We start from the raw sequence: 21,493 nt of genomic DNA on the forward strand, positions 1-21,493 counted from the left end.
TATCGACGTTATCGTTATTATAAAATATAACCAAGACAGGAAACAAAAATTTGCTGACGCATACATACTGAATAAGAAAGAAAAATTGACTACCGGAAGGTTCAGACGTGCTGGAAAGCAATTAAAGGATATGAGCTCGTATTAAATATCGTTTATTTGATTCGTCGTATGAGTCCTAGATACTTACATTAATTGTCAGTCGGTGTCGTATATCATAGTGGATCGGTTATCGACGCGTGAAGTTTGGTTTAATACAAAATGAAAAAAAAAAAAAAAAAAGAAATGGTAGGGGGAAAGACAAAAAATGCTTCCACCTTCTCATATAAATCGACACGTAATACTATACTCGTATTTGATTTTATATGTACAATTGTTTGTTTTTTTCTCCTATCTACAACATTGGCTTCTGTTTTAAAATAATTAATATTTTCTGAGGAACAGGACACGACCCTGGATTTCCCGTATCGTATCCCTTCAAAAGCATCTACATCATAACAGCTACCGCGTTAAGATGCAAATGTAACAAGAAAAAAAGGTAAAAATGATTAAAGTTTTCGCGCGTTACATGTACATCTAATTCCGTTTTCGACCGCAAAAAGATCAAATTGGTGGATTCCTGTTCCGTAATTCGTTGTCCGTAAATTGTATCATATTTTCCCTAAATTCGAGCTCTAAAATGGCATCGTCATCGTACTTCAATAAATTAACCGTACAAAAAGGACTGTTGCATTTTATGTGATTATCACAATATGATTCGTAGTAGTTTCACCCATTCTATATATATATATATAAATATATATATATATATGTATGTATGTATACTTTGTTTTTGTTTTGTTTTGCAAAGGCATGCACACGGACATTTCTGGAATGCTGTTGTCGATCGAATATTTTCGTTTCGTATTTCGTTCACCCGTCAATTAAACGAGTCGTAGGGTGAACCGTGTGTACTCTTTTGCTCTAGTAAGTTCCTAAAATCGAGGTAATCGGGTTGCACGTTACGTCGTCCACGAATCTCATTTGAACAATACCTTGTTAGCGAGTCCCGGACAAGAAGCAAAAACCGATGACTATTTAATTATAATTTGCATGTCTATGGTTTTCCTAAATGTTTTAGAAGCTCTAGTTTCCATTGCTATATTTGCGAAAAATTCTTAATCGATTGACGCAGACAGATAAATTAACAATAAACAGTAACAAGGTTTGCCGACTTTAAATAATATATCATTAGACTGTGGATGTTCATGCATGGAAAACTTAAATATGTACGTAAAAATGTGTAAAATATATATAATACGTAAAAATATACAAAATGACCAAGGTAAAGAACTCTTTATATAACATTTAGAATATTTAAGAGATACATTTAGAAGAAATCTCTTTAGTTGTGTTCATAACATCCGCAGTCTATGTATCATGATCCATGAGGATGAATACATATTTCGATTTCGATTCTTCCCTTTGTTTTATAATACTGATAACCATTAATGAAAGAAAACGAAGTCGCTAACGAGTCTTAAAAGAATAACCCCGCGTCACTTCTTGCCGGAAGATGCATCTTATACAAGCTAACAATCGTTCCTCCAGCATTCGTCGTGCGCATCCAGCACATCGACGATTCTTTTAATACTTAACAGCTAACATGTAATCTAACACGTCTAACGACGTTATAAATAACATAGAAGACGAAATATCAAGAGAGAAAGAAGAAGTAGAAGTGACTAATTGGATCTCTGGCTGTCGAGTGATCGCTAATAGTAACAGACTAGTAAACCGTCTTCTTCCCTTACAATGGCTCTCGTCTGTTCATTTCTTGGTCCCTCTTCCTCTTCCGTTTTGTTTTTGTGGCACAGCCTTGTTCCTCCTGCTCCTTTCATCGATCACGTCCCTCCTTTCCGATCTTCTTCTTTACGCGGACGAAAACGATCAACAATTTTTGTGCAACGACATTAACCAAAATTAAAGGAGGACACAGATCTGAAAAGGACGTGCGTTCTGATCCTGGAGAGGATCTCTCACCCGAATTCATCTCATCTATCACCCACTTAAAAATGTTGGGTAACGTCTTCCATCTCTTCGTCCTGAGCTCGTTTTCGTGTCCCGGTCATCGGCTTGTTTCAGAACGAAACTCTTCGAATACTTTCGGGCGTGGATGTGCACAGATGTCGTGCGCTTTCCATGGATTAGCTCAGTTTAATCGGCCGTAGTACGGTCTGTCGGGAATTCGGGGAGGAATATTGGGTACAGGACGCCTATAACACAGACAGTGATTAAGTACTCGGTGCTTCTCACCAAAGTGTTTGAGACGCGACGATTGATTATTACTTCAAACAAGTAAAGCGGTGATGAACGTCGCGCGAACACGAAACATAATTTTGCCCTTCGAATGCGAAGATAATCATATAATTTGTGAAAAATACTGTGCATTTCTTTTTAAATAAAATTTATTGAATTCTATAGTTTTCATATATTTTCAAATTGTATGTAAAATCAAAAGTTTATTTGTATTGTAAGTGTTTGTCACATTTCATTTTTCTTGAAAAATTGAAGACATATTGTCTAACAAAATGATATTTTCTACTCTTTAAATATATTTTAATTCGCATTTGGAGAGACTAAGTAAAGCTATGCAATGACCAATTAAATTTACTTCACCTTAGAAATTATATACGTAACAAATTCAAGTGAATAAATCTAATTGGGCATCGCTAATATTTACTTTATTAAGCTATGATATGACAATGAGAGTATTTTATATGAGATAGAATATATTTTCTGTTATAAAATTGGGGTTAAGAGAAGTAATAATAATTGTCGAATATACAACAGAGAGTGAAGTGCAACAGACATATCGTCTCCTTCAATATGAATGTATGTACTTGTAAATAATAGCGACAAAAATACACTACGAATTTGTTCTGTAAAGCGTACAAAGAAAGAAAGTACTTATAATAATAAATGAATAAATGACGTCATTAAATACAACATGGGATGATGATCTGCAAAAAAACAAAAAGAAAAAAAAAGAAAAATCCAATTGCACATGCTCATGCAGTAGCAAAAACGCATGCAGAAATGAATGTATAAAAAGGACGTTCATTCTACAATTTTTCGCAACCGTTTTTAAATTTACATACCTCTAGACATTTTCAATTAAACCTTAACTTTAATTGCATCTTTTCAAACGTCCTTTGGATACAGATAAATACAATTGAATTGATTCGTATGTAAAATACTTCACGAGGTAAGATCCTGGATGCTTTTATGGGAAAAAATATTAAAAAGGTGGCAGACATTGGACAGTGATTTGATTACAAAAGAAGAGAATGAAAACATAAAATAACGCAGAACGCGAATACGCATCCCAGCGTGCGGGAACAATCAGAACAATCTCGCACATTCTCTATTAAAAATAATACTTGTTATTTGCACGCAACGGTACATGGAATTAAGCGAGAATCAGAGAAGAATTAATGGAACGTGTAAAAAACGTGGTCAACACATTAAATACAAGTGTTACAACACAATAAGAACACTATCCAGCCGCAGTAATCGAACGCTAATCTCATTGGATACTAATTTCCCCAGCGGAAATGCGTTTCCGGTCATCAGATAATAACACACGCTTCTCTCCCAATTTTCATTTTTGCACATATATGAATATATCTATATGTACGTATGTATGTATATATGTAGATATACATTTTAAATTTATAACACGTTGTTTTTTTCTATATATACAATTATATTGCAGTAAAACGGTGTATGCAAATATCACGCGACCATCGCGCGATATTACAATATGGTGAATCGTGTAAGGTGCACAATCCACATAGAATAATTTGCTAAGTAACCCCCCTTGTCAATGTTCTCCTTGTTCCGAATTTACGAAATATTTTTTACAACAAATGTTCGAGGATGAATATCGGTGATCGAGTTCAACGAACAGTCGCTTCCTCTTGTAGCGAGTAGAATGTAGAAAAACATCATTTCTATCAAAATCAGGGGTATAACAGGTATAAAAATTATGAAAAATTTACTAATGTAATTAAAAACTAGCAGTAAGCTCTATTGACATCTTCACAAGAAACGTTGAATATTTGTTTTTAATTTTTCGAATCATTTTTATCAAGGATTGATCCATTGATAACACGTGGGTTACTTAGAGATCTGCTGTCTACGATTCGTTCCGACGTTCATCTAAATTTTAACCACGTGAAAATAACGTCGGCGACGAATCCAGCCATATAGTATAGTATTTCCATCGATTTTTATTAATTACATATTCGTCTTTATCGCTCATTTACCATCATTCATTTCCATCGTTCGCACGTTATTGTTACGTGAGATTGTATACGTTTACGCTTGGCCTGCGATATACAATAAAATCACGCTTATTACTCGATGATCCGTCTTACGCAAAGTAACCTTTTTAACTAGAATTTCTCTGTACTTAAGGCTTTTCGATGGAAGCATGTAACAATATAATCTGTCGCGTGAATAGGATGCGTGTTGCAGTCATGAAACCTCGTTCATCGATCTGCTCTTTTCTGTTTTTTCCTGCGCGATTTATTCTCTTCTCTTCCTCTCTCTGGAACGTGGGACGATCTGAACGTACTTATGTCAGCACAGAATGGTATTAAACAATCGAAACATACACGGTAAAGAAATAGTATTTTTAATTCAGATAAATTAATACTATACGTTTGAACCGAGCATTATATAATTATTAGGTTACAAAATTTGCACCCGATTTTGAAAAGTATTCAATTAATTTTATTGTAGATACGTTCAGGATCGCTTTTCGATTGGACGATTAAATGCTAAAGTGCGGCAACAATATTTGTATTTTATGTTCACAAAGGAGCTTATGATTTCTTTGCTTTTTTTGAATCCATGATCGGTCTCTAAATAGAGTAATCGCTAAACACGGTTAACGCTATTTTCATTGGATCTAGTCACGAAAGCCGAGCTTGTTCTCGAAGATCTCATTTTAGGCCCAATACCCAAAAAATGTATTTATCATAGATCGTACAACATGAAGTAAAAGTTAAAATGTACGGAGATTTCTCCTTTTTCTTCTTCTTTGGAAACAAAGGAATCGATTAATTGTTAATTGACGGTACGAACGTAAAGACGCATCAAGTCGGAAACCGTGAAGATTCTTTGCTTCACGATTCGCTGATGGCAACTTCACTTGTCGTTTTTCGTTGTAATACTTGAAATAAAGATTCCACCCAATCGGGTATTGCCATTAGTAATCAAAATTTGTACGAATCACAAATTAAATGTGAATGTAAAAATCTTTTTCATCTAATTTTCACAAATAGTTTCAACGTACATGTATATTGGTAGCAAAGGCCAAAAACGCATATTCGACAAACTAGACAAAAATTTCTGCAGTTGTAAAGGTACAAGAAGTGATGTAAAAAAATTGAAATATAATCTCAAAGGGTGGAACCGCAGAATACTGTTGATGAACATATAAGAACCTGGATATACTGAAGAACAATTTTTCTTCGCACGTTTCTACTACTTGATATACTCAGTGTTATTGAAACACAACGCCACGTACTTACGAGGCTTTACATCTACTTGTATCTCTATCATCTTTTTAATACTCGTAAGACTTGTGTCTAAAGGAACCATGCTAAAGTATGTAACTTTACGAAAATAAAAATTCACGATCTATCGAGCAAGAAATCTGACACGCTACTGAAACGTATAACGTTATTTTTCTTATCCTGTACAGTATACAATATAATGATATCGTTAATAATAACAATAATTATAATAATTATAATTGTATTCACAATTTGTGAATCGTAATCACAATCACTTCGGTAGTTTCAACGTATGATCTACTTAATTCTGGAATTACGGTGCATAAAATGATCAATAGACATATGTATATATATATATATATATATATATATATATATATCTGTACAATAACATTACAATAATACCACTTGTGATTGCTCGCTTTTCCGAGTTTCTTGTTCTTTTTGTGTCTTTTATGTCTGTGTCTATCTTCCCGTAATTCTTTTCATTTCCTTGAAAGAGAACAACGTATACGGTACAATTCAATCTATTAGTACTCAGCGAATAATCTAAATTACGGATTAAAGGTTGTGTCCAGTATCAACAGGCAATAGATAATTCGATTTGCGAATGCGATGTGCTTTCACTCAGACTATAAGTTTAATCCTCATCTAATCTTGTTTTCCAAAAGCCATTTTCTTTAACGTAAAATATCAATTTATATGTGTAGACATTACAAAGTTTAGGAAAAGAGAAGATGGCGGCTCTTACGTAAATCTGGTGTAAATAAATACATCTCTATATGTATGGTGGAACGACATCAATGAATATTATTAGGCTCTTTTAACACTGAAACGAACGAGTTAACAATGGGTTTCACTCAATTTAAAATTGTGCATCATCGAGATTGCCTCTTTTTTGATTCGATCGATCAGAACAAACACGAAAGACATAGTGACGCGGCAAATGCGAATCATCGTCCTCAACGCTCTTTTATAGTTACTATTTGCCCAAGAGAAACCTTCGACATTTCGCTCTAATGGAAAGTAATACATATTCTCTTTTCTTCTTCCCTTCCTTTGTTTTTCTTTTTTCATAGTGGCAACTTCGATCATTGCTCTCGATACTTCACGCGTCACTGGTAACAGACTTAATCCTTCTCTTTGCATGGTATCGTTCTTGCAATGATGAATAATTTGCTCGTCAAAAAATATTTATACATACATGAATGCAATATGTAAAGGTCACGTTGAAGTGGGACAAAGTTTACTCTAGGTCGAGTAATTATAACGCAAAATGTGATAGCGTTGTCGGTAAATGCGTCGAAACTTCTTAACAATTAATTACGATAATATTGATAACGAAACTTCTATTATTTATAACAAGTAAAAAAGTAAAAGATAAATTCGTGAAAATAACATATGCCATTTTTGTAAAAAGCTAATGTAATTTTTAATTTAAGCATTTCTCTAATAAACGATTCTGCAGCTATTTAAGAGTTAAGTATCATCAAATGTTTCATCTGTTTACCAATAAGTTACCTTTTTATATAATCTTATTCAAAAGTTTATACATAAATATTCCGAATATAGTACAGAGAGGAGCATTCTTGATCATCAAACGTGTGTACTACACAAATCCGAAAGCACATCGCGCCCCGTGGATTTAATTACAAGAATGTAGTAGAATACATCATATTCCCTTTTCTTATATATGTACATGTATAATTGATTTAATTTGCTAAACACGGTCAAGGAGCATAAGAAACAACAAATACCTTTTCCAAATATAACGCAGCTCCTGAACGCATGCTGAGTGATATACATTCATTATACATTATAACGACATACGATTAGTATTGTATTGTATATATATAATATATATTTATTATTCTCATTCGGTATCATTAGTATTAATCTTCTTTTATTAAGACTATTCAGAGGGAGGGAGAGAGTTCGCGACTCAGGATTTTCATGCAAAATCCTTGAAGCACTCTACGCTATATCACATCCTATGTCTGAGCACATGTTTTTTTCATTAATACTTCATTAGGGATTGGCTATGTATATATATATGTATAACTCTATGTGACAGTTTTAATATTAATGGCTAAGAATGGAATAAAATGTGGTGACATCTAAAGAGGTAGAGAAACAGTGTGTAATGTGTATCTGTGTGTGTATATATGTGACTGTGTTTGAGTCACGCAATTAATAATTACAGATACTAAAACTTATTTGTAACGCAGTTGTCGCCGATTAGAAATCGATCGAACAGATGCGATAAAACGAACATTCAATAATAATTGTCGACAACTTTTGCCCAACAGCATGACATTTTTTATTTTATTTTATGCAAATTCAGGGAATGAATTTTGACATTGCAAACGGAATCGGAATTTCGCCTAATCGAAACTACCTTTGATCACATCGTAGGGTTCTGGTAGACTTTCCAGGATATAGAGTCACTGGAGATATAAATATATCGATCTAAAAAAATTGAACTCCTTTTTTTAAATATCTCTAAGCAAGAAGATATGTATGTACAAGTATTCAATACTTGATATCAGCATCCAAAGCGAAACAGCAATAAATTATATGTTATGTCAGGTCTTACAGCCTTTTATGCTTTCTGGGATTACACAATACACGTCATCATTCTACGGTTCATGAAAGAATATTTATTTCCTTTGAACAATAAACTACTTTACGAAGTAAGAACAATATACATATGGAATGTAACGAAGCGAATTACATGTCTTACAAATATACAGAGGTATTCCCTTACACACGTATATTTTTTTTCTATGGCGTGTGCACAGGGACGTTCACTCTCTTTTCTTTCAATATATATATATAATGTTTATATCTCGCACACGTATGTATGTCGAATAACGATATATAACGTTGAAGGCAACATCATCGCTATTAATCCAATTTTTCGGATCATGCAAGAGAGAGAGAGAAAGAGAGAGAGAGCGAGAGAGAGAGAGAAAGAGAGAGAGCGAAGGAGATAAAAAAACATAGCTGGTTATAATTCGCAAAAATTGGTTATCGAAACACACTATCGGAAAACAGTGAGACATCAAATTAGTGTTCATTCTCAACCCTGAACAGTCTACCAATCTAGCGCAACTTAAATGAGATTGCCCATAATAATTCATTATCCTAGTTAAAAGAGTAAGATATCTCGCATATAAAAAAAGAGTTATGAGGCAGCAAGAGTATTTACTTGATCTTGAATGCTTCCATCAGCTCGTTCACGGCGGCATTAGCAGCGGCCTGCGTCGCAGCTTGCGTCACCCTCTGCTGAAGACCACCCCCACGACTAAACATACACCACGGACACTCAGCTTTTACTACAAATCTTATTTGCTTTCAATGCCTTATCAATAGTATGCTACTATATAAAGAGAGAATTCGACTAATATATGGTAATTTAAATTAATATCTGCACGATGCACTACATTTTAGACTGATATCGTACATCCTCGAATGTCCTAAGAAGTATGTGTAATCTCTCGCGTGGTTCTACTAAGCGACAGACGCGGAAATTCGATAACGAGTAGTAGAGCGTTGACGATCAACTGCTTGATATTCGTTCAACAGAAAGAATGTTTTCAATGCAGGCACCGACACGTTCATCCCCCATAATGACAAAATAGTTGACAATATTAAAATCAATTTTTCTCGCTTTTTCTGTGATTTTACTAATTGAATCAACGATGGCAAGAAAGCAGTAATATTAAAAGAGTTTCAGAAGCTGCCAAATGCAAATGCAACACGTTATGGCAAAACTTATTCCGTATATATTCATGTATCACATTCTTTCACACAGGTTTTCACATCGATTGAAAATGTATTTCATTTATGCGACAATTAAAATGTCATGCTGTTAGTAAAGCGAATGAATACTTATCCACCACCTGTGACAAGAACTCAAGATCATTTATTTTACAACGTTCTTAGTTGTATATACAGATACAATTTACAATTTCATTCAACTAATTTACAACGAAACAAATGTCATTCTACCTCATTTTTCTTTGTTCGTCGCGAATGAATCGTGATTTATTTATACATACTTTTTGTCATTAGTACCGATTAAATATATCGTAGACACTTAGATTGTTAATTAGAGGTGTGCAATTTTGTAACATTACATCGGGATTGTATAAATTTGTTTAGGATGATTACAAAAAGCAAGCAGCCTATTTCTACAATATTTGTTGAATAAAATGAAAACGACGGAACAATACGGATAATAATTCCTCGTTCGTTCTTACGAAGTAATTGGACCATGAAATAATTTGATATATTACTGATATAATGCGTAATACATATAAGATAAATCGCCCGTCAAAGTTCTTGGAAGCTCTTCTTAATCTCTAACTAATACAAATATTCACAAGTTTATTAATTTTTGTACAACTTACACACCCCTAATTAACAATAATAATTCATAATACTTGCAGACAAAACATATAGCATTAGGAAATTGTATCTCGTGTAAAATATACACTGACTAGATGCAATTGATATATGTATATATGTATATTAATTAGTAGTGAATAGGCGAGTTAGTGCGATGACTTATTGTCGGCGCCTGCAATAGAAAGTGAAGTTAGCACCAAAGCCCCAATTAGATAAAGCTATGGAGGACAAGCAACTGCAAATTTCTTTTTAAAACATTTTGTGACGTTTAAGAAAAAAAAGGACCTCTACTTTGTAGTTAAGACACAAGACTACCTCAACACAAACTAACAGAACATTGTGCAAAATTTGTGAGAAACTCGACAATCGAAAGATACTTGATAGTACAGAGTGTTCCAAACGTTTTGTCTCTTTAAATTCTCTGTACTACTTCACAAGGTACAATTCCGTTAAATTGTATGAAAATTACATTAAATTCTTAGTACTTACGATGGTATAAGAGGAGGAGGTAGGCCAGGTGTGGCACGGGCTGGCGGAGGTCCACCAGGTCCAGGTCGGTTAGGAATAGCCGGTGCTGGTCGACCACCAGACGGAACCGGAGGTGGGGCTCGAGAACTAGAAAGAGGTGGTGGCTGTGTCACTCCGCGTCTTGGCCCACCAGGAGATGGTGGTGATAACCTATAACACATAAAATGAACAATAGCTGTTATATTTATTGCTCCTATATAGAAAACAGAAGATAAAAATAAGAGAACACGAAATATTCATGGTGTGTAGGGCATTAAAAAAAGGTTATATAGCCTCTTTTCTGTATGGTTTGTTAACTTATCACAGTTGAAATTTGCAATCAAGAGACGAATGAAATATAAATTTTCACTGATTTATTAAAGACTTTTCTATACATTGAACAGCTTATTTTCCATAAAAGCTGTATATTTATTGTACTGTCGTAATTGAGATTAGAACACACAATCTTTTCTTATTTATAATTTACATTGTACTACAATTTAATATTAAAAATATTTTAAAATGCTTTCACTTTAACAGGTATTCAAATATATGTAATTTATGTGCAAATAAAAATATCATAGGAAGTTCTTTTTAAGTTTATGCAAAACATAAGAAACATATAAACGATAAAATAATTTTTCGAAGTAAATATCGGTGGACCTACATACTTGAAATAAAACTACAAAGCAGAGAAATAAGTGTACATTTGAAAAAAGAGAACAAATTTTAGTTAGTATAATAAATGTACATTGTAACTCTTACCCAAGACTGTTTCAATGGTGTTCAAGTGTATGAAGCAAAAGCAGGCAGTACAAGATTGAAAGATAATAAATTAGTTAAATGCATAAGCGACAATGAAAATAATACCATAATTGTTACCTTGGATTTTCGCCAGATGCTAGCCAATCATTTTTCACAGGTGGTGGTACTGGAGTAGACACTGTTGCCATCGAAACATCTCCAATAATACGAAGTGCCTCCTTACATGCATGATACATGCGTAGCATTTCCTCTCGTTTTTGTGCTTCTTCGGGTGATTCTTCCATCATTGAAGCCTATAATTCACGTCCATATACTTTTTTCTAAATTCTAAGTATACAATAAATTTGACAGAAAAAACTAGAATATTGTAAGTATTTAGTGTATGCAAAGTTTTTACAAAAAATTGTTGTTAATGGAAAAAAACAAAAAGTATTCTTTGAAATATTATTTCATTAGGAAATAAAGAGTAAAATTTTAAATAATAAGCTTATTGGAAAGAACATTGGAAATTTATTTGTGGATATAAAACTACAATATACTAAATTCATATATATTTTACCTGATCACCACTTGCATAAAGATGTGCCAGTAACTCTCCATTAATGAAATCCTTTGCATTGTTTATAATCAAATGCATAATTGTCTTTGGAACCAAATCACGAGTTGTTTTTGTGACAATTTTCATATACGAATCCACCAGATTTCTAATGGTCTCCACTTGACGTTCAAGTTGAGGATCCATTGATGATTGAGCTTCCGATCCACCCTATAAATATGGAAATAATAAATTTCTTGCACTCTTTGTTGAAATGATAAAGTTAAAAGCAATACTTCAGCTAACGTCACATACATAGTTAACATAAATAAAAACAAAAAATAATATATCATTTCAATAATTAATAAAGTGTTATTGATTTTGTGCTCAAATGGAAACATTGTTTGCAGGGAAAAATAAAGAATTCACAAACAATTCATACATGTTTTAATCGTATTCATTATCAGCAAGAAAACAAAGCTAAGTGTAGTGCTATTTCATATCCATGTAAGTGTTGTGTGTTCTGTATAACTACAAAATTTCTACATTGTACGAACCTCATATCCTTCCTTTAGTTAATTAGAAGCAAAAAAATGTAATAACTATTGTGAATGTAATATTGGAATCTAATTAATTTCTGAATAACATAAAACATATGCAAATTGCGCAATTCATTATTAAAGTTGTATTAAAAAGAAACGCTATTAAATTAAATATATTTTCAAAAGATGCAAAGAATCAATTTTCCTCAATATAATTATTGTATTTAATATAAAATGAAAATTTATGAACATTGCGATGTTAAAATAGAACTTTAGTCATAAAATCTAATAAATAATTGAAATATTTTTACAATGTGATATTTAACAATAGTCTTAAGAATAATTTACTAGAATAATTTAAAATATTTCCAAACTAATGCATCACATCACCACACAGTTAAAAATATAAAATTCAAACAAAATATTTTAATTACATTTCTCGTACTAACTCACCCGCTGTATATCCTAAAATAAACCAAAATAATCTTTTCTAATAAACATAACAAAATATATTCCAATATAATAATAAATAATTCTTCCCTTTAATCAAAACAAATAACTAAACAACTAATTTATAAATAAGAATTACATAATATATCAATATACTTTTATCGAAGTTGCGTTACAATCGGTGGGCACGAGTGACATACGTCATTTTTGCAATTGCGTTTCAGCAATATATATAAATTTATATAAATAAATTTACACGTGATACAATTTGTCATCTTGTTTGTATCTAAAAAAATAAACGCGAGTAGTGATTAGACGAATGGCACTCGAGTGTCCCAGGCCTAAATATGTTATATTTCCCACCATACAATATACTTAATTGAGTACATATATGAAACAATATAAACAACATAATTATATAATAAGAAACATACCTCTCCTTCACCATTTGCTTGCTCTGTTGATTTTTCGGGATATACACCAGCCCTGAGGAAAGAAGCTTTCCATGAATCAACATCATCTTGAGTTTCACAGCTCAATTCAAGCTGTTTGTAATCCTTATAAACATTTCTGCCTTCTGGATTAAATAAAGCAAACAAATGACGTCGGGACATGAACCCTTGTTCCAAGTCACGCAATTTCAATCCATCTAAAGGTAGCATATACTTCTTCTCACGTTCCTAAGCAAGGAAATAATACATAAAACTTACATAATTAACGTGTTATTAACTATATTATAGCAAAAAAATACCTACTTCTTCATCTTTGTACCAAGAAATACTCTCTGACGTTAGGACAAACCAATAATCTCTTGAACCACCTTTCATTATACCAAGATTGTGGATACACATGTATCCTTTGCGTATTACTTGATTTCCTAATGTATGACGACCAGATTTAACAGCATTTTCTGAGGACTGTTGAGCACTGTAACATAACGTATAATTTATAATGAAATGTTAATAAAAAAATACGTTTGAGTACCCATGTACAAAATTCATTGTAATAAATTGCCACAAAAATTTGTTAGTTTACTGTGTAAAAAATCTAGCAGAATAAGACCTAGCAATAATTTTTGTATTAACGTACACAAACGTTTATATTCAAATTTAATCCTACATCATAAAATATAAGTAATATATTAAATATAAGTAATATTAATTAATTTAATTTCTCAAAATATCTGTGTTCATAATACAAAATATTGAAAATGAGACATGATCACAAAATGACAATATAGAGAGGATAATTACATGGCTTCTATATCTTTGATTTATAACTAATTAATAATGAAATCTTTATGTCTTAAACAAAAATTTACCTTTTACATTGTTTTTAGTTACATATAAGAATTATAACATACAGCCACAACAACTCCATGCACATACTCTTTCATACAGCTTTAAATGTTGCAGTTGAATATTTTTGAATATGCAGTCAAACATTATTTGTAACATATAAATACACACAATATTATTTCTACTTAATCAACATTGTAATATCTTTGCAGATCATAACACATGAAAAATTGCAGAAGCAAATATTACATATATTGTGAAATCATGTGAAAAATGATGGAACTAAAATCTAATGCTGCTGTATGAAATATACGATTTGGAGTATTCATGAATGACTGTGGCAATGAATAGTCTATTTAACTATATAGTTGAATTGTGCAACTATGTACAAAATATTCAGATCAAATTCTTAAAATTGTGACAGATTATGGCTGTATTCTACAATATATAAAACTAGATAAAAAAATATAGCCAATGAAAACTTAATAATAACTTATTCATAATGGCATACAATGTTTCATGATGGTTAAGTTTATTTCTTTATTTTCACAAAACACTCCCATTTTTGGTATATGAATAATTAAAAATGATATTTCAAGTGCCATTCTTATGATCTATAAAGTGTATACATGTACATATATGTATGAATAGTATTAACCTTATATGATGTTATACACTAAACTAGTAATGAAATACTGAATAATAAAAACACATAAAACTTGATTTCATTCAAAAGAAAAAGACTTTAAAGTACACTAGAAAAATATAGTTTTCAATCTTTTGCTATATGGGAAATGAGTTCAATATTGCTTATTAAGGATTCCGTTCTTTGTTATAAAACTGAAAGCTAGAAAAAGTTAAATAAAAAATAAGCATAACAAATTAAGAGCGTGATAATAGAAAAGGAAGAAAAATGTAGTGTAAATTTTTGTTCCAATGTACTTTATAATTCTTACCTTGCATTATGGCTACTGGCTGCCGCGCTGCCGATATAATTAAATAATTTTTTTAATTGTGAAATATAAAGTATTAATGAATGGAAAGAAATGTCACGAAATGTGTATATGCCATGTAGTTCAAGGAAAGACATACGTTCGTTAATGCAATAAGTATAAAAAAGGTGAAAAATATGTATACCAGTTGATATTCATAGATAATTTTTTATATTAAGTATGCCTTACCTTTTAACGACATAAAGAATTGTACAGTAATTACAGTATTCTTATTCCCTAATTCAATTATGGCAAACTATATAACATGAAGGAAACCTATTATGTAAATTTTTCTATAATTTACATAATATGATTTAAAAAGTTAGAACGAAAATAGAATGTTATTATTGAATATGAAACAAAAATTGAACTGAAATTGCTAATCGTTTTAATATTTCTAATATTTTTTCTTTTTTAAACCCATTTCTTGCGATATTTTTGAGAACTACAATCTTTAAGATGTTAAAGTGTTAAATAAGCAAAATATAAAAATGAATAAAATTCATGTTTGCTATACAGAAAGAGAGAATTAAAATATCAAAAGTATGCGTATTGCAAAGAGAAAAAATGTAAGTGAGATATAATTTAATATGACAATATATATGACACAATGGGTCATATAGATGTACATGAAGTAGAGAAAATAAATTCTACTATTTATTAATGATACTAAAAATGTGTGCCTTAGCTTTAAAGAACAAAGTAAACTAAGAATCGCTATTTTAAAGCTTGCAATGTGAACTGATTTTGGCATAGCATGCATTGATTATAAAATATACCGTATAAGTTTGATTGTGAATGTTATATGAATATAGTCGAATGTATATTAAATGTCTTATGCTAAATGTGTTTCGAAATGTAAATTATTTTGAGTCATATTAGTTCAGGAAAACACGGTATAAAATATATGTATTATATACATTGATATGTATTTTATATAGAATAAAATACAAATCAACATATATAATTCCTAATTTGCAAAAAAAGGTTGCAAGCAAACTAATATAACTAACAGTATATGTAATTGGTGAATTTTCTTATTATCTTTTCCTTTATTTCATAAAAAGCTTAAGTTATAACCATAATGAAACTAATGAAACTAGTTTTTACAAGTATTATATTAGTAAAGCACATTGTCATTATGTGAATTATATTATGTGTTGAATTTACATTAGTCATGCAAGATAGATAGAATTCATTACTGCAAATTCGAGTTTCTCAAAAGTATTAATTAAGCATGTACAGTAATCAGAAATAAAACATATTATTATGTGATCCATTATTAAAGATATAAAGAAATGTTCAAGACATATACTTAATGATTTCATAAGGTCCGTAGGGTTTATAAAAAGAATTTAAATTTGTCTATTATGTTTATCATGAATTGATGATTCAAGCATTTCATGGTGTATAATTATAGATAAAAGAAAATTCACATGTCAAAAATCTACATGATATAAAATGCAATGTTTATTCAATATTAAAAATATAGATTATTATTATTATCATCGTCATTATAAAGAAAGAGGAATTAGCAAAAATTATATTTATTCAAAGATAATATTTAATATTTGTTATGAAAATATTTGTATGTCTTTAATAATAGAAAACATAATTTATGTTATATTTCTAATTGATAATACTGTACAAGTTTAGAAGATTATTTTATTATGTTACGTTAAAATGTTCTATATAAACATGAGTAATTTAATAGTAATAAAAATATTTATTAGTATATTTAGGAAATATTTTTAATGTTTTGAAGATTTATTATTTAAGCATAGTGTAGTGAATTTTAGATTATAGATATGTATAAGTACACTAAAATTTATAACTGCAGTTATGAATATAATAATAAGAGCAACATATAGCGCTAGATGTGCGATTATCAAAAATTAAATTCTTCTATCATATTATTTACTCTTTTGACTTGGCTGAGTAGCTACAAAAACACATAACAAAATGTAGGTAACTTACTTGGCAAAACCAATAAAATCTTCATGATTTGTGTTCATATATGCAAGTTCACAATCAACCAAAAGTATTAACTGTTCCTTGCACAGTTGTTCTCGTTGTCTAACATAAGTGGTTATAATACGTTCCGTTTCTTCTCGCAGTCTAGGATAACGTGACATCTATCACGTAAAATAAAAATTATATTAAAAATATGTTATCAAAAGAGAACAGACCTTACAAATTTAACAAACTGTACCTACCCTGTCAGTACAAATGCGTACAACATTACTGAGTTCTTGTACAACTAAATCCACACACTTCAGACTAGGTTCTTTGAGTCTATTGATTTGTTTTTTGACTATTGCCTCAAAGGCCATATCAGGAGTAAACAAACCTACCCTGATACCTATGACATTATACTATTGTTAATAACTTATTTTTTAGTCACTTAATTATCTCAATATATACATGTAATGAAACTACAACGATAAACTATTAAAACTGAAATAATCATTTACCATGAATATTCCTAATAGCAAAAGCAATTTCTCTTCTCAGTTCTTTTTCATCAAATTCCATTTTAACTATTTCAAATGGAAAACGTTCATGGAATAATCTGTTTATTTTAGCACCTCCACTGAGCTCATTTGTATTGATTTGTGCAGATCCTGAACCTTCTATAGTTCTTTCAAAATCTGACTGAAGCTGTTGTATCATCCTTAAAAATGTTTTTCTTTCAATCAATATAATAACAAGCACTAAACCTCAACATTAGTTGTATGGGCAGAGAGTCATGATATTTAGTATTGCAAAGCCAAATAAATTCTACATAATTCATTAATACATCAAAATGTTTAATTTTAATGAAAATTTTTTGTTATTTTTCACTCTCTAGCTGGTTATATAAAGATGTATTAAAATTTTCATGCAAATGACACACACGGATGAAAAAAAAAGTATGATACCTACAGAAACATTTGAATTGATCTGAAAAATAAGAATAAAGGCTCTAAAATATCAAGACCCTCCACCCATAATATATTTTAAGGAAAGGAAAAGAGTTTATAAAAGTAATACTTATGAATCTATTATAAAATAATATGTTTTATACATTATTTGTTATATATGTATCATTTTTTTTCATTAAGTTTATTTTATTTTCTAATATGATAAAAGTTACCAAAATCAAAGAAATTATAAATTCACATATAATAGCCTATATGAAGAAAGAAATACTTACTGTAACATAGCTTTAGTTTTTATGGCAGGATCATCAGGTCTGAAATGTTTGTACTGTTCCACATCCTTTTCTAGTGCAAGCAACTGTTTTTGTAATCTGTCTCTTAATGCTGGTAAAGTATCCCTAATATGATTTGTTAATTGTTGATTTAAAACGCGTTGCAAATATGGTGTTCCTAACCTATCTGCCAAGTGTCGATAAGATGGGTGGCTAAATGTGTACAAAAAGAAATATTTTAGACACTCTGTTAAAAAATTGATTCATGCAATTATTCTTTATGATTGATCTATACCTCAAGAAAAATTTCCTTTCTGCTGCTAGAGCATTTTTTATATCTTTTCGACCTTCTATGTCTTTTTGACTTCTGTTAACGACACCTATATAACCACGTCTTAGGGGTAATAATTTATTTTCCAAAATATCTCTTGCATCAGTACCATCATCCATAAGATCTAATTTTGTAATAACACCAATTGTACGAACACCTTAAACAATTTACAATGTAAATAATTCTCTGTATGTATTTGCTAACATTTATATAATATATAATAATATATCTGTTAAGTTTAAAATATTTAAAAACATGTACCTTGAAGATCTACTTCTTTAGCAAGTTTAAGGGCATCACTATTTGCCAAATCAGTATTTGCTGGTGTTACTGCCAATATGAGACAATTTTCTCTTTTGATAAACTGAAAGATCATAGCTTTAATTTGAGATTCTATATCTACTGGTTGATCTCCAATTGGTACTTTCGTGAGGCCAGGTAAATCAATCAATGTCAAATTTAGAACTAATAATAATAAATATATTAATGAAATTATTAACATAAATCAACATATAATAAAAGACTGTATTTACCATTAGGCGAATATACTCTTAAATTTATTGGTATATTAGAAATACCCTTGTTACTGCCTGTAACTCTGTCTGTTTCTGCTTCGATTTCCTTCCGTACTTCATCAAAATCCACAAACTTTTTACCCTTACAATGCAAGAATTCAGCATATTCTACAATAAAGAAATAATTTACTTGCTAATATGTAAAGTTTTCTAAGTAATATCTTACTGAAACAGTTTTCATTGCTTCACTTCATACTGAAAGTGATAATACTCTTGATTTCCTGCTTATCAAAAGCTCATTGTTACAGGAAATATGATAATTTTACGGACAACAATTACAGATAAATAGTACTAAATTTTATAAGAAATACCAAACCATTAAAACTTGTATTAAATTTGTATTTAGTATTTCTCAAAAGAAAATAATAATGAATAGAATAATAATAATGAACAATAATAAACAATTTAAAATATATAATAAAATAAACTGTTATTATATAATTTAACATAGTGTAATTTAAAGGTTTTATGTAATATTAAAACTCTTGAAAGCAATTATAATTTATAATGTAATATAAAACTTTTTTTTTCATTCATAATATAACAAATTTTATAATCTATTTATCTATGATGACTCACCAGTTGTACTATTAATCAGTTGTAAAATAAGTGGTCGTCTGGTTACAATACCAGATCCTCTAGGTAAGAAGTCCCTGAAAACAAAAAAATATTGTTCTTATCTAATAATTACTATAATAATAATATTGTAAATATTTCATAAAATTAGGGATATACTAGGATATGTCAAAAGTATGTATATATAATATATTTAAATATAATAATATAGAAATTAAATAATAAAGTTAAATGAATACTTCACTTTTTACAGATTAAAACTTGAAAGATAAAAGAAAAATGTTAGAAATTAACATATCTTATAACTATTATACCTTTATATTTAGCAACATTTATGTTTTTTCTTAATTGAATAAGTTAAATCTGGTTACTGATATCATTCTAATAATTATTCTTTCAAAGCAAAATTATGCATAAGATGCTTATGAAATTGATGTACTAAAAAAATTTGCTAACATTTTTATCACATTAATATACATATTCATAGCTCTCGGAGAAAGCTAAGTTAATGAAATATAACATTAAGCGGTTTAGATCGAGAACAATTAAATTAATAATTTTCCTAGTTACACATGTATACTTTGAGTAATTTATCAGAAGGTTAAATATTACAGCAACGGAAAAAATAACCATTTGACAGGTCGCTGTGTAGGCGGCCTCAAATCATAAAGATATAGTTAATTTTGATGTCACGATCGATAGATTAAAATAGTTAACCTAAAGGGGCATAGAAAAGAGGAATAGTCAAATTTATATAACTAATGATAAATATTAGAATTAAAATGTGACGTAGTTCGCCACGCCTTTTAAACCGAACGTTCGATTATTCTTCTAATTCTTAAAACATATCAGAGAGTATTACACTCTGAATGAAATGAAAAATGCTAAAATGACAGGACATGAGATACTTACTTTCCAACAAAATTTTCAAGAACTGAACTTTTTCCTGCACTCTGGCCACCTACCACTGCGATCTGTGGTAGATCAAGTTGCATATGCACCCCAAGTTGAGTGAATGCATCCTGGAGCTTGTTCACGATTGGGATTAATTGTTCCATACCCGTATTTCCTGCCATTTTGTTGAGGCTATTTTCTTACTAGCCCAAGACCACTATCGTTTTCAGTTTTACGACTGTGTTCTGTGGTCGACACCGAGCTGCCACCACTTCCACGCACAACCGTCGAAGGTAGCTGCCAGAAACGATCTTATCCGTTTTCGTGAAACACGCACTATCAAAATGGCCGATTTCACGAAGGCACGTTGTTGTACATCGAATTTCACCGCATTTTTCCAAAACTCGCGATCGCGCACGGACAACGAACTAGAGATGTCAGCCAACTGGCCTACTGTGAGGAACTCATTCCACGAACAGCCACAGTCACTGTATTCACATAAATGAGATCCAACGTACGAACTCAAGAAACGTAACGTTTCAATCGATAATCGAAGCGTGCGCACAGGCGTTTTCGTTGTGACCCACTTTTCGTTGCAAGATAAAATCCATATCGTCCTCCTGCTGCTGACCTTTTTCCACGTCCCACACTGATTTGCTATCGAAGGAACCTGAAATTATACCTTTTGTCCTTTTCCGATCCAGTCATGATAAATTATCATTTTCTTCCTGAATCTAGCTATTCATTTAAAATATTACGCGGTAAATACTTTTATTGGCGAGGAACATTTATAACCATTAAGAAAATAGACGGTGGCCAATAAGAATACTAGATTCTGTCTATTACATATATTGCAAA

General features: G+C 30.7%; 1 protein-coding gene across 19 annotated transcripts; it reads right to left on the reverse strand.

The window, feature by feature from the left end:
* Positions 1 to 136: 136 nt before the first annotated feature.
* LOC122565825 (dynamin) lies at positions 137 to 21,374 on the reverse strand. 19 transcript variants are annotated; one of them, XM_043722207.1, is made up of 20 exons: positions 20,654 to 21,374; positions 19,745 to 19,818; positions 19,124 to 19,273; positions 18,852 to 19,055; positions 18,555 to 18,747; positions 18,263 to 18,472; positions 17,992 to 18,009; positions 17,541 to 17,740; positions 17,283 to 17,428; positions 17,044 to 17,201; positions 15,031 to 15,057; positions 13,532 to 13,703; positions 13,211 to 13,456; positions 12,780 to 12,791; positions 11,809 to 12,015; positions 11,367 to 11,542; positions 11,250 to 11,255; positions 10,467 to 10,655; positions 8,776 to 8,871; positions 137 to 2,252 (listed from the first exon to the last, which is right to left on the reverse strand). In XM_043722207.1, the coding sequence occupies exons 1-20, from the start codon at positions 20,815 to 20,817 to the stop codon at positions 2,189 to 2,191; spliced, it is 2,712 nt and encodes a 903-aa protein (XP_043578142.1). In that variant the 5' UTR covers positions 20,818 to 21,374; the 3' UTR covers positions 137 to 2,188. The 19 variants fall into 19 exon arrangements, 17 of the variants coding, with proteins under 17 accessions (XP_043578142.1, XP_043578141.1, XP_043578155.1 ...); XM_043722206.1 differs by lacking the exon at positions 12,780 to 12,791 and adding an exon at positions 12,342 to 12,353 and having other exon boundaries at positions 20,654 to 21,371; XM_043722220.1 differs by lacking the exons at positions 11,250 to 11,255; positions 12,780 to 12,791 and adding an exon at positions 12,342 to 12,353 and having other exon boundaries at positions 10,467 to 10,592.
* Positions 21,375 to 21,493: the final 119 nt, after the last annotated feature.

The sequence above is a fragment of the Bombus pyrosoma genome, linkage group LG3, assembly GCF_014825855.1.
Source record: "Bombus pyrosoma isolate SC7728 linkage group LG3, ASM1482585v1, whole genome shotgun sequence".
NCBI classification, from domain to species: domain Eukaryota; kingdom Metazoa; phylum Arthropoda; class Insecta; order Hymenoptera; family Apidae; genus Bombus; species Bombus pyrosoma.